A 14,334-nucleotide genomic window follows, 5' to 3' on the forward strand; every position below is an offset into this window, starting at 1 on the left:
TTGCAACTAATGAAATGAGCTGAAACTAATTATCTAATGCAACTGCATTTCTAGCTTCCTTTTTCCCACCAGTCTTTCACTAAAAAAAATCCAAATGCTAACACACAAATTTTGGGTAGCAAACTTCTGAGGCTGGAATAAACTGCCTTTCTAATACAAAGGCACAAATATAATGAGAAATTTTCAATTCCCTTCAATTTCCTAGAAGAGCAAATGCAGCTGCTTGGCCTTGTATGCTCTTCTTAGATTGCCTGACCTGCATTAAATTGCATTGCACTCAAGCAAGTTGGAGAAAGACTGTCTGATGTGTCCCCACAAAAATGAGCTGAGTGGTCCATGAGGCTGTTGAAGGAAAACGAACTACCAGCAGATAATAATGTATGTGCTTGATTTACTACTCTGAGTACAAATACAAATATTTTCTAAAAGCATTCTCAAACCCTCAAACTAATTTCCTGTAAGAAAACCTTTTGGATAGTCAGAGAGACTAGAATTTATTCCCAGGAAATTAATTACAAAATATAAAAATGCTAGACACTAAAGGGAGCATGGCTGAGTGCACAAGCTCCAAACACCTCCCCTAGTAAGCCTACACTTGTGGTGAGCCCCTACATACTGCCTCTGCAAGTGTTGCCTGCAGAAACCATTGGGGTGGGGTAGCTCAGATTCCACATCTTACCTTTTGGATGTTAGCAGCTCACTGAAAAGCAGTGATTATGCAAATGTTTAACATTCTGAAATTAATCTCCTGGAGGCCAGCAGATGCCTCCAGACCAACTGTCAGATGTTACAAACTTTCAGCTCCTGAATGCAATTGAACACCCTTTGAGCAAACAAGCAAAAGAGACAATCAATAATGCACAGAAAATAATGAATAAAAGATCATCAGATGTATCAGTGGTTCAAAATCATTTGAGCTCTTCTTTAGTATTACTGGGCTGAAGTGCTTGCAGAATGATTTGAGTTCAGTGACCCAGATTGGTATCTCTGTGAACATTTACTTCATTAAAAAAGCAATGCAGCAGGAATGGTGAGATGAAGCACTGCACAGCTGGGTACAGGAGTTTCAGCCCCACAGCTCTTCCAGTCTTTCAGCTCAGCCATTTACCTATTGTAGTCTATATGTAATGTAATTTATTCGACTGAACATATCTTTGCACAAAACTCACTAATTCTCATTAACCAGAAACTGGGACACACTTAGTCCTTTCATTTTTTCTGAGAGTGCCGTCTGTGGTTTCCAACCAAGTACTCCAGCGGCTGCTTCCAAAATGACCAAGAAAAGCAAATATGTATCCTTCATATGTGACTTTGTGTGTGCCACAAATTTCTAAGGTGCCTCCTGAAAAAAACAGGATTGAATATTCCTGCTCTGTACTATTCCTGTCAGCACAGGAAGCTGGCACATTTCAATTTTTCTACTTCACTGACAGTGGTTTTGCCTATCTCAGGTAGAATTTGCCTTGCATGCTAAGCAATATTTGCTGTCAAAACATCACATCTGATTTTTTCATAGGAGGTTTGTAGCATGTTGCATGGAAGCAGCTGTTTCTACATTTCTCTCAATGTGGTAAGTGACAGTAATGGATGCAGAGCCTAAAGCAGTCAACTTTCTAAAGGTGGGGTAGTTCACAATCTGTCACTGGTGACAAAACCAATTTCAAGTAAGAACAGCAACGCTACACAGAAAAGGACAGGAGGGACCTCTGCAGCTTGTTAATCTAATAATGGCAAACTTGTGGCAGTTGTGTGCTTTCTACTTTTGCAGCAATTACCTGCAGGACCTGGAGAAGTTAAACAGAACTGAAACAAAAGAGCTGCCCCGAGCCCCAGACTGAGGCTTGTTAACTCACTGTGTAGTGCCCCAGAGAGCCCAAGCAGGTGAGCCCTGGTCACAGCTGTGCCCAGCTTCTCCACGCCTGCTTCCACTCTGCTCTCGTGTAGGGGCAGCGGGGGCCCCTATGAGCAGCTCAGATGCTGTGTAGTAACTCTTAGGTACCTGCCATTGCCACAAAATACAGAACTCCCTGCATTCCCTGCCTAGTCCACAGGGACAAGCACACTGAAACAAAGCCCAAACCAGTCAGCACAGGAATCAGCTAGCCAGCAGAAAGGATGTTTGTTTGCATCCATGCTCTCTAGCGTATAGTTACCTATATGAGGGCTGCAGAAATTCCATCTAGGTGAGATATGGAGCTCACAGCCTTCCCTGGAGGTTGTTTTCATCTGGTTTTAAATTATTGAAATGTGTTCATTGCTTGCTTTCATGCTGTGGGAAGATTTGCTATGTAAGAGCCTCCTTAGTACAGATGTGCAGGGAGTGGGGACTTGGTCTGGCACCCTCCTCTTCTTAAAAATGTTTAAAGCATTTTTTGCAGCCTCATCTTAAACATTTTTAAGTCTCATGGATATTTTGCCACAAAAGAGATGCAAGAAGAATGTGGCACCAAAACAGGTGAGGGCAGTCAGCCTGGAGGGACAATTCCTACTTCAGAGAATAGCATAAAACCTTACTCCAGTTACTGGAGTAAAACCCAATAATTTGAACCCTATTTAGCTCCATTTTAAAGCACCCAAAACCTTACTTATATGGATATAACCATGAAATTCAGAGATCTCACTGAAAATAATCTGTGCATACATATCAGCAGTCATTGGGCAAAACCCCCAAATCAGTAAGTAGTGCTTTAGTTGTATTTCTAGCTGGCATATTACCTATTGCTCTCAAGAGAAAGGGGGGATTAAAGAAACCTGGACCCTGACAGTGAACCATCTGCCTGCAACCCCCTACATAACCTGATAAGACAGGGATAAAAATGTGTGTTCTGCCTCAAAACAGAGAAGGGTGAATACAAACAGTGTGCTCCTGGAAGAAGAAATAAGGAGGGTTTCTCATTCTTCTGGCTGTCCTTGGATGATGGGGAGGTTATTACCTTCCACCACCACAGGAAAAGGTGAATTTTGGACAAGGCAAGTTGCCAGCTGGCTGCAGTACAGGACAGAAGTGGTGTCACCTGCTGGAGATGGGAGGGGAGAAAATGAGTGTCTTTCCCTTCCTTGGTGTCTTTGGCAGCACTAGTGTGGCTCTTTCTCATAGAAAAAGGCACTGCTCCCTATAAAAATATTTTATAGTGTGACATATTGCAGTTCCTGGCTGCAGCAGCCTGCAAGGGGAGTGAATACACTGGGTGACTGAATCTGAAAGCTACTCCTGGCAACTCCCATTGAAACCATGGGAAACCAAGAGCCCTCAAATTCTTCCAGGGCATTTGAGACATCAGGACTAATAGGAGGGTGGGAAGGGAAGGAAAATCTCTAGGAAGGATTCATAAAGTCTGGGAGGTCTTACTTCTGGTGGTCTGTCTATTCCTTGGTATTCAAGCATAAACAAGCTACATCTACTTCCTAAATAGGCCTTGTAAAAATTTCTGTGCACTAAGTATTCTCAATGTATGCCACTCCTGAGAATTAAAGTTTAATTTAAGGAAAAACAAATCAGATTTTTACAAGATATCTGATTATTCTGAAAAAAAATTCATTTACTGGAACACCTTTGATGTTTTTGGAAATCCTGCATCTCAAGCTGCACCACCATTACATGGATTCTGCTTTATTAAAAATTTCTCTTTCCAGGTTCTTAGCCTCCTGTCTTCCACATAATGTGATACAAAAATAAAGTAAATGAAAAATAATTAGTTAAACAAACTAATAGAATGAAAGGAGCTAAAGATAAAGGGTATTTTCATTCAGTCACTGAAAATGAGATTTATTGGACCCCTTTTTAAACAGATGGCTGCCTTATCACTATGTGTCTCAGCAAGGACCACTTCAGTTGCTATCTAAATTCAGAGGGGCAAGCAGTGTCTACCCTAAATACCTGGAGAAAAAGTTCTAATCTCTTGAATGGATATAGCTTTCTCAAAGGAAGACATAAAATACTATTTGATTCTTTGAAATTAGAAAAAAACCCCTAAACATCCAGATTTCCTTTATTATTTGTACTCACCGGAGCATTAATTTACATTTATTAAGCCTGCTCAACAGATGACACCAGTCATCTGTTTATATTATGCTCAAATATTATGTCCAATAGATTAGTACATATTTTATCATTAATGATTTAATAAAAGCCCTTTTGCAAGACAAGTAGTGTTAACTACTACTTTTTACATAGATCACCCCATGTACATGCAGAAAACATGTTTTTGATTTTTACTTCATGACTAGGGAACACCGAAACATTTAACTAGTCTATCTTCCCCTGCCTCTGCAAAGCCCTTGGTCTGCATAGGAGTCATTCTGCACATGTATTATGCTCTACTAAATCCTTAGCTTGGAATAATATTGGAATAAGATTTTGTCTAGCTTTCAGATGAAAAACTACAAGGTAAACCTGACTGGGGAGCGGGAGGTGGCCAGTGGTAATGGTGGCAGAGGAAGAGATGAGGAATAGAACAGTAGAAACAAGAGAGGGAAGACTCTAGAACTGTACTATTTTTAATCAGCACAAAGCCTCCAAAAATTTAGTGGATAAACACTGTCACATATATAAAGGAATATTGGGTTTTTTTCCCAACCAGAAACTAAACTATACAGCAGGAAATCTTTGCTTGACAGTATGCTGACATTCATTTTAGATATTGATTGGAATCCTATCTAACTGGTTTCAAATTAGGGGCATCTAAACAGCTTTCCCAGTGTCACAAAAGTCTAGGAAGCAGCAGGAACAACATCTCCATCTTTAAAGATTCCTAGGGACAATACAGCATCAATGGGAAAATGGACCATGTTGTTGCACTGAAGCATGGATCCCAGCATCAGTCCTTTCACAGACTGCTTACTCGAAATGTAACTGGCTCCAGGCAAGTTAAAAAACTCAGGCCTCTGGTTAAGATGACAATATGAGCAAAAGTACCATTGCAGCAACTTCTGAGAAGAAAATGTCTAAGTAGCAGCTCTAATAGTGAAAAGAAGTCCTGTCTTAATCAGAAACTTTCCTACACTGAAGGAAAGGCAAGGTACATACAATAAGAAGCTTAAGCAAATCTGAGAAATCTTATCTACCTCATGTGTATGCTTTTTGAGAAAAATACTAAATCTTCACTTGAAACCTTCTTGAAGAGTATTTTTAATAGACTGTTTATAAAATAATGGATCAATTAAATTAATTAAGAGATGCACAATATTTTGCAATGTATTTTCTTTTTTTAATCTCAACAAACTCATGGTTTTATACCTTTTAAGGCTAGAGCAGACTAGCAATGGGCATCTTTCATCTGTGGCAACCATGGGTACTCTATGCTATGGAACAGGAAAACAGGAAAACAATTTTCCTTAGTATGCAAATGCACTTAGTATGCACTTGGAAGATCTGTAGCATGACTAAAAGCAGAGGATCTTTTACAAAACATACACTCTCTATTTGAAAACCTCAATTGAAAGCAAATCATAAATATTCTGAAAATCTGATTTGGAGGTTAACCCCTCTTTTAAAAAAATGTCATTTTCAAAATGTTCAACTTTTGAACATTTTCCTTATGGGAATGTAATCCCAGTATTAAGTTTCTTCTTCTTGAATGAGGAAACCTTTTGACTGTGATCTAGTCACCTTCTAAACTAAGTATTTCAAATTTCAAAGGCCAACTAATGCAGGTAAGCTGCACACATACAGTGGAATCCTATCTTTGTATGTGCCATTTTCTTCCTGATAGTTGTTATCATATAATCACAATCTCACTGTTTAGAAAACTGAGGAAGAGGGAAGTAACAATATTTGTCAAAGAATGCATGTCAAATCACTGTTAGTAAAAATACAGGAGGCAAGCATTGTCACATGTTCATGATCCTTCTTCACAAATGCTATGCTCCATCCTCGCTTATTTGCTCTTCATTTCACCTAGGTTCTAACAAAAAAGAAGTTTACAGGTCAAATATTTGTGAAGATCCATAGAGATATTTCCTTAAGTGGTGTGAAGACACAGATATGTATCAGAGAGTAACAAAATTACCTCAGTACAATTGGAAGCCTAAATTTAAAATTTAAAACCACTTAAAGGTTAAAGCAGTGCTTGGCTCTGCAAAGCTGGGCAGGCAGTTTACAAAGGCTCTCTAATGAGCAATTAGTAATTCCTGCATTATTTATCCCTAGATTGTTCTGCTATTTCCAGAAAACATAGAAATAAAGTCTCCTGACACTCAATGAAGCTGTGGCAGGAGGTGATACCAAAAGTCTGCCTGTAGTTATTCTGAGGGATTTCACTACACACTCGTGATGTGACAGATAAATGCATGACCCCCTCAAAATGTGACATTTTTAAGCATTAGTTTATACTGAGAATAATTGCAGTGTATCAGTGTTCTAGCAGTAACACTAGAAATCTGCCACTGGCACTTCTTTAGGGTGAGCTGAATGACTTTAGGATCCACAGATTACATTAACTGATTATAATGCAAGGTTCAACATTCGACCTATATGTAATTTACACACAGATTTTCAGCTTTTCAGTATCAGGATAGTAAATGAAGAGAATTGTGTTCTAAGGTATATTTGTGGAAGAAAACCACTTTTATTCTATCTAAATTTATGCAAAACCAACTTAAGTATTTTCAGTTGTAAATATCCTTAATTCTCCTGCTCTTCTTATGGAGAGAGTGAATTTATCAGGGGTGAAAAATATCAAATGTGAATTCAACTAAAAGGTTACATGTTAATCTCTAAAATAGTTACTTCGTATCCATCTTCATGAGCAAGAGTTTTGCAAAAGATGTAAAATTATATTCAAGGAGCAACTAAAAATTTCTTCCTGGCAGAAGAAGTCAAATTGAGCACAGTTTAGTAGGAGAAAACTTCCTACAGACGGAAAAAAACTGCACTTGAAAGAACAGCACATTGAATGCTCATGAAGAAAAGGGATTAATTTCACATGCAGCCACTGCTGCATATATTTCTACAGCAGCTGATTTTAATGACTACTACATGGAAGCAGTAATTCCTTCTAGGGCTACAAACTACCTCTTGCATGTGACAATTGTTATCTAGCCAAGTCTGACATACCTGGCAGAGGTAGACAAGGGCATAATTGACCAACAAACACTTCAGTTGTATTGCAACTAGAGCCTCAGAAACCATCCTGACTTGACAAAACCTCCTGGGGAAACAGTATTTTTCATGTTGCCAATGTGAAATACATTTTTCTCCAGGGATCTTGATTCTCTTTGGCCTCTGTATAAAACTACGTAAAATGCAAATAATGAAAGAATATTTAAGACAGCATCAAGCCATGAGCAAAGTCATGAAATTTGCTGCTGTTCATTGGCAGTAGACAGTAGATGATGCCAAGGCCTATGTCCACTGTCTGCTCTGGACTTGAATTTGAGAATGGACACTGGTAACCTTGTTTACTTCTGCTCAAAGTTCAGGGTCTCATGTCAGATTTAGGTCAAACACTCCATTAAATGGAAGAAAGAGAGAGACTGTAACAAACACCTCACTCACTTGTAGAGATCTGACTGGAATTCAGAGGCAGCAATGATACTGAGAAAGGACAATAGCAGAGAGACTTTTCAGAGGCTTAGTCTGGTGTTTCTCACATCAGGTACCATTTAGCCAGCTAAGAGAAGACACTGACAGCTCTCACAGCGTGCCAAATGTAGACAGAAACAGAAAACAGTGTCTTAAATGGAAGCCAACAACCATTAACTCCTTAAGTCAGATTAAGTCTGCACAGACTTGTCAGACTAAACTGAGTGTGGAGAAGCATCAAAAACATAATTAAGATATTTGTAAAAAGGGCAGGAAGGATTACCAGCCACCTGGACAGAAGTATTTTTTTTCCTTCAGGCCAGGTCCTTCTAAATATGGCTTTAGACACAGAAAAGTGAGTGTGTATAAGGAGTCCAGGTCTAGACTAGGAAGAATTATTGTAAGAAATGTTTACTGGAGTTAAACTAGTATAGATTTTTTCACACCTATTAGAAGTACTCATTCTCCTGACTGACTCTCTCAAGAGCATTTGCCAACCTGAACTCTGTCCACTCAAAGAATTAAGGCATTATAATATTATTTTTGTTGCAATGCTTCCAAAAATACTCTTTTTTTTAGAAGACCATATTTGCCCCTAATATGCATATGCAGTCATTACTGAGTCCTCTATTTGTGACAAGAAATAACTTCAGTTTTAAAACAGATAAGAGGACAAGAATGCCTAGGGAAAATCGTGGGCATTGTATGTACAAATAAGTATGCTCCAGCAAAATGACAAGTATCATTGTGCTAAATGAAAATGCTTGATTTTTACTCTAGAAACCATAACCAACCCTCTCTGTGAACCTACAAAAGACTTTAACCTACTTTGTTGCCTGTTCATAAGTGAAGTAACAAGCTCAACCCTAATCGGACTCCTCATGTTCCTGATACTTCCAGTGAACAGCTATGTACTGCTTATGAACTCAGGAAGCCCCTTTTCCTCTTTACCCAAAATAGACAACCAGTCTGTGGTATTTATACATTTTCTCTTTATATAGTCTCCTAATTCTACACTGAAAAAATAATTTTTTAAATTTCTCTTAGAACCAGAATAACAGTCATTTCATATTGCTGACATTGTTTTCATTTTGTAGGGGTTTGAATGACTCAGCATCACATTCCTTATGATTAGGAAATGTTTCGCAATTTCACTTTATTATATATCAGTAAAATTTTATGTTTCCCTTAATGTACCCTCCTGAGATGGGCTTGCCATAAAACTCATTAGTGTGCTGCTGCCATAGTCCTTCTGCTGATTTTTTTCCATTGCTCAACACACATCACTAATGTAAGCCCCATTAACTCTTATTACCTCAGCTAAGAATATGACTAAAAAGCAAAGACTAAAATAAATTTCTAAGTTAGAAAGAAAATAATTGCTTAGAGAAAATTAGGGAGAAGAAAAAGCAACAGCCATTGCATTTACTGTATGAAATCACGAATTTTACAAATGCAAGAAATACAGATTATAGCTTATTTAAGATGGTCAGGACATTTTAGTTCAAAAATATTTGGCTTGTGCTTGCTCCTCCTAAATTTTTGTACCAAAGCAAACATATGACTATACCGGTCCCCTTTTTCTGTCTGTGTTCTCAGCACCTGCTGCACTTCTTCTATCCCATTTCCTCTTGACAGAGTCAGATAGTGCTTCTGTCTCTGTTTCACTCTGCAGTTACATGGCTGATCTGTCTTACTCAGTGCATTTTCAGTATCCTGTTGGTCTAACTTATCTCCAGAGCATTCTGGCCTAAGAAAAACTATGAATGAGAAAGCAAAGAGAAGTGCTAGAGGGTGATGTGTAATAACAGGAGAAAACCAGTTCAATGCAAATGAAAACAAACTGATGCAAATAAGATTGCAAGGTGAATTAGGTGGGACATAGAAGCTTAGCAGAACATGTCTAAAGATCTGCACTTTAGCCCCTGCTCCCAGGGACTGCTTCATAATTCACTGTATAAAGGCAAACAACAACAACAACTCTTATTGACAGCAAGGACTCTCAGGTAACGAGGGCTGTGCAGAGGCAAAGCTATAGCTTTGAATCTTCTCAGGCAAGGAAGGGCACTGAGCAGCTGACTTCCATTCTTTCGGCAAGTACTCTGACACTGACCTGAAGAAGTAAAAAGAATGTACTACCACCATAGAAAGAGGTTATACATCCTATGGAAAGCGAAACCTGAATTCTGGAACTACTTAAAATTTCAGTAATACATAGTTTGGATCATCCTAGCAGGACCTATGCTCTGAGCACCTTCACCCTATCAAGACTGAGATTCTTCCTGGACAAGCTGAAGACCTTTAAGACTTTTGAGACTTTGCCACTTTGAGAACTTTAAAGGAAATATGACAACTTTTCTGGACTTGAGATTTTTAGGATTTAATTTGGATTATACGTCTGGAGTTCCCTGTCATTCTTTAACATCTCAGTTCATAACCATACAATAAATCTACTCTAAATTCTTTGGATTTTGATGCAACCAATATTGCAATTATTCCTATACTTTTTTTGACTTCAGATTGGCAACTTTTCATGCAGTCAGATGTTCATGGGGTAGGCAGAGCTTCACTGATGTTTCTGAGCTAGTTTTCAGAACAGGCACCGTATCTCTTAAATAATGATGATTAGTAATACAGATTCATTTTTCTTTTCCAAAAGGTCTAAGGTAAAAATTAGCAAGATTTCCTTCACACATCAGACCAAGAATTACATTTTCTGTCTGCTCTCTAACAGCAATAACACATAGTAGATTTACTCACTGGCTTTACACATTGTCTCAGTTGTTACCACCTTTCACGAGGTGGACTTAAAATAGAACTCATATTTTGATTCATTCAGGAAAAGTTTAAAAAAAAAGGAAATTTTTTTAAGTAACACTAACACACTAACAGTAGAAAATCAAGCATTCAATTTTAAAATGAAGCTAAAAATTAAAGGAAGATAAACCAACAAACTTAACACTTAAATTTTTATTTAGCATTCATTTTCTACTGTGAATTCTCCAATGACAATAACATTTGTGAGTTTAACTGTATTCCAATAGTATTGAAATAATGTTTTTGTTTTTGTTTTTTTTGTCTTGCAGAAAAAGCACTAAGGGTCAGCCACTGTACTTCCAGGTCAGAATTTCTCCTGATTCCTGTTCTCTTTGTACAGAAGCTGGTTTAAAACACTGCTCTGTTTGAGAGCTTTTAGACCGGATATGTCTTCGCTTACAACAGGCACTTCTTCACTTTGATCCTCAGTTTTTGCATCTTCACTGTCTGACAGCGTACACAGGAGTGTGTCATTTTCATAGGTAGGAAAATAATACCTGAAAGCAACAAGACATGATTACTAGACAGTGACACATTTTGTTTGAAAGGCTGAGATAAGAATTTTAAAAAAGGAAAAATGAGCAAGTCTAGTTGTCTGGAATGACAGTAAACAGCACACCCAAAAAACCAACTGCACAGTGCAGGTATGCACAGTGTAGAAGAGTCATAGAGAAGAGCTGATAATAGATGAGCCCTTCCTCCTATTTCTTCTCCCATATGATGTTACAAAAGAGACTACAGTTGAATATTTGTCCCCCCCAAAAATGCTGAACTGAGGTGTTTAAGTTAGAACACTCCCTGTGCTCTACCACCTGGTAGAAAGCATCATTTCCTGGACCCATACAGCCTACTTAGAGCTACAGACTAACCGTCTGTACCAGGGTTGTGTTACACTCTCTATTTTCCATGGAAAAAACTATGGGTAAACAACCAGCTTGTTTTGATGCCTGAAGTCAGGTAGACATCATCTATATATCTACATTAGACATGCAAAAGAAGGGGTTCTAGAAGGGACTTGGTTCTAGAACAATTTTGTAACAACAAACTTCTCTAGCACAGTGACTTTAAAGTGCAGATCCCATACAAAGGGACACTGCATCCTGGATGCAACTGGAAGAGCAATATTCCATGTTCTTTCTGTCTTCAGACTGTACTGAGATTTCTAATTCTGAGTAGTCTGAGACCACTTATTTTATCTGAGCCACCAGAGTTAGGGAGCTCAGTGCACTGTTGTATTCGCAAACCCCAGAACTTTCAACTAACTATTTAGTAGAAATTATCAAGAAGAAGTATAAATGCTGGAAGAAATGCATTTGCCCTTACTGTGGTTGATCCCATGTAGACCTGGCTGGCAGGAATGCAATGTGTTTGGTCTCTTCCATATGACTTATCAATTCTTGTTTGGATTCAAATTTCTCCTGGCAGTTGTAACAACGACAGTGATGGATTTCTCTTCTGATGAAATTCACTAGTTTTACTTGCTGATAGAAGTTCAGACCTGCCAGAGACAGTAGTGAACAAGTGCTTGGGCAACATAAGTCTTAACTGAAAAATGCTTTCTTGGATTAAGCATAAGGATTGATAAAAGTTCACTGAAGACAGTACTGCCTGCATGCTGTATCTTAACGAATTAACTGAATAAGTGTTTATTCCTAGCTGCTGGGAATCCAACCCTTCTTTTGGAGCAAAAACTCGGAACATTTTCCTTCCTCTCAGTCTAAGTCTTTAGACTTAGTGACAGAGCTTCAGGAGCAGGCAAGTAGGTTGAAGAATATTGGGAAATGAGAGAGAATGACTACTGGTATTGTACCCTGGATTCCCTGGAAAGTCTGCTGCCTCCTTGGGGCTCAGGTTAAGTGTGTGACAAGAATTTTTCAGGTGGGCAGTGATGAAGTTGCAACAAGAAGTCCTAGAGCAATCAGGAGAGACTGCAGGGCCTTGGGAAGACTGGTTAAGGGATCAGGAGCACAAACAGTGTTTTCCTCTGTTCTTCCACTTGCAGGGAATAACAAGGGAAAAAACAGGAAGAGCCAGCAGATCAATATCTGGTTTCAAGCCATACTTTCCAGTGTCACTGGAAGAATTTTGGGTTTTCGGATCATGGGTGTGTCAACATGACCCCAGGCCTGCTGGTGACAGATGGGGTACACCTGTCTTGAAGCAGGGAAAGAATCCTTGCACAGGAGTTAGCAGGGTCCTTGAGGCAGTTTCAAACTAGATTTGAAGGGGGTAAAGGATAAAACCAGGCCTGCTAGAGAGGAGCCTGGGTCAGGATGTCAGTGTATTATGTCTGACAGAGTTAAGTGCTGCGTCCTGCAACTGGGTCACACAACCTCACACAGCGTTAGAGGCTGGGGGAAGCTGTGGTGGAGAAGGACCTGGGGGTGGTGGTGACAGCAGCTGAACAGGAGCCAGCTGTGCCCAGGGGGCCAAGAAGGCCAACGGCACCCTGGCCTGTATCAGCAATAGTGAGGCCAGGGCAGGGATTGCCCCCTGTTTAGCCTGGAGAAAAGGAGGCTCCAGGATGACTTAATAGCTCTCTACAGCTACCTGAAAGGAGGCTGTGGCCAGGTAGGGGTCAGTCTCTTCTTCCAAGTAACAAGTGATAGGGGGAGATTGAAGCTGGATATTAAGAAAAATTTCTTCACCAAAAGGCTTGTCAAGCCTTGGCACAGGCTGCTCAGAGAAGTAGTTACTGAGTCACCAGGCCCAGAGGCATCTAAAATATGTGTAGATGTGGCACTCAGGGACATGGTTTAGTGGTGGACTTGGCAGTGCTGGGTTAATGGTTGGCCTCAAGGATCTTAAAGGCCTTCCACAACCTAAATGATTCTACTCTACAGCAGAAAGCAAACACTGGCCAAACAAAGCTTCTAGCTTGCAAGCAGGCATTGACAGGCATAATAATAGTAATAACAACAAGAAGAAGAATAAAAATAATAATACTTTCAAGTCTCCAGCAGATAGACCTGGAATTCATAGAGCAGGTATTTGTAGATTACTCTGCAAAAGAATCCAATGGGTCTAAAGAAAATAGCACACATCCTTGGCAGTAACAACAGTTCCATAAAAATAAAGTGTTCTTGGCTTGCTTTTGTAAGCTGGCAGAAACAGTTTCCATAATGGAAAAGTTAAATGTCTCTACAAAAATAAAACCGATAAACTTGTTTTCCACTATTCTTATGATGTGGTTTTCTCCACACTAGTGGCAAATGCTGACAATTACAGCACCTCTTACTCACCATGCTCTGACTTTATTTTGGGAAAGTGAAATCCATGTGATTTCTGGAGAAAAAAAAAAAGGAAGAAAAAAAAATCTTATTTCCACTACTTCTACTACTCCAAGTTAAAAACAGCTCAGCTTTTCATGGGCTGACACAGACATACACATACAGATATGCAAATATGAATGCATGAAACAAACCCCGAAAGTTTTGGTTCATCAGAAACTTTCGTATTCATATTTAATACTGTTAAATAGCTTATTAAAAGTTAAACACAGATGCTAACCATAAAATATACTAAATCATGAAACTACTATGATATCAAAGATGCTTTTTTTTTACTGCCTGTAGCAGCCTGTACACTCACGACTAATAGCCATTCATACTCTTAATGTAAAGCTTGACTTCTCTGCATGTTTTAAAGAACAAATGCTGGAGGTGCATGCAGTACTTCAATTCTGTGCTGAAGAGGGTATACTGATGCAGCAGCTGATTTGACCTTAATAAAGATATTACAAACACAATTTTAAATTCCAAAGTGCTGAAAAAAGCTGTTATTTAAAAGAAATCTTACCTGCATGTGAAGATCCAGTTTTTCTGTGGTGTCTGCCTGTTGTTCACAAAACAGACAAACTGCACATACAGGATACTCTTCCCAGTCAGACCAATCTCTTATGAATAAAAGTCAAAAAGATTTATTTAGTTACGGAAAAGAGAAGAGATATTTTGAGAAAAGGCAATTCAGATTCTGCTTTCACAACAGTAGAAATA

General features: G+C 38.9%; 1 protein-coding gene across 1 annotated transcript in view; it reads right to left on the minus strand.

Annotated features, from left to right (window-relative positions):
• Positions 1–10,477: 10,477 nt before the first annotated feature.
• Positions 10,478–14,334, minus strand: part of ZNF277 (zinc finger protein 277) — a 45,686-nt gene continuing 41,829 nt past the window's right edge. The window contains exons 9-12 of the mRNA XM_086887099.1: positions 14,138–14,234; positions 13,582–13,624; positions 11,663–11,837; positions 10,478–10,836 (exon numbers count right to left, since the gene is read on the minus strand). Of these exons, the coding sequence (XP_086743225.1) occupies positions 10,644–10,836; positions 11,663–11,837; positions 13,582–13,624; positions 14,138–14,234 (508 nt within the window). The 3' untranslated portion in view covers positions 10,478–10,643. The remainder of the gene's footprint in view (positions 10,837–11,662; positions 11,838–13,581; positions 13,625–14,137; positions 14,235–14,334) is intronic.

This window comes from Cyanistes caeruleus, chromosome 4 (genome assembly GCF_971803275.1).
Source record: "Cyanistes caeruleus chromosome 4, bCyaCae1.hap1.1, whole genome shotgun sequence".
In the NCBI taxonomy this organism is placed as follows: domain Eukaryota; kingdom Metazoa; phylum Chordata; class Aves; order Passeriformes; family Paridae; genus Cyanistes; species Cyanistes caeruleus.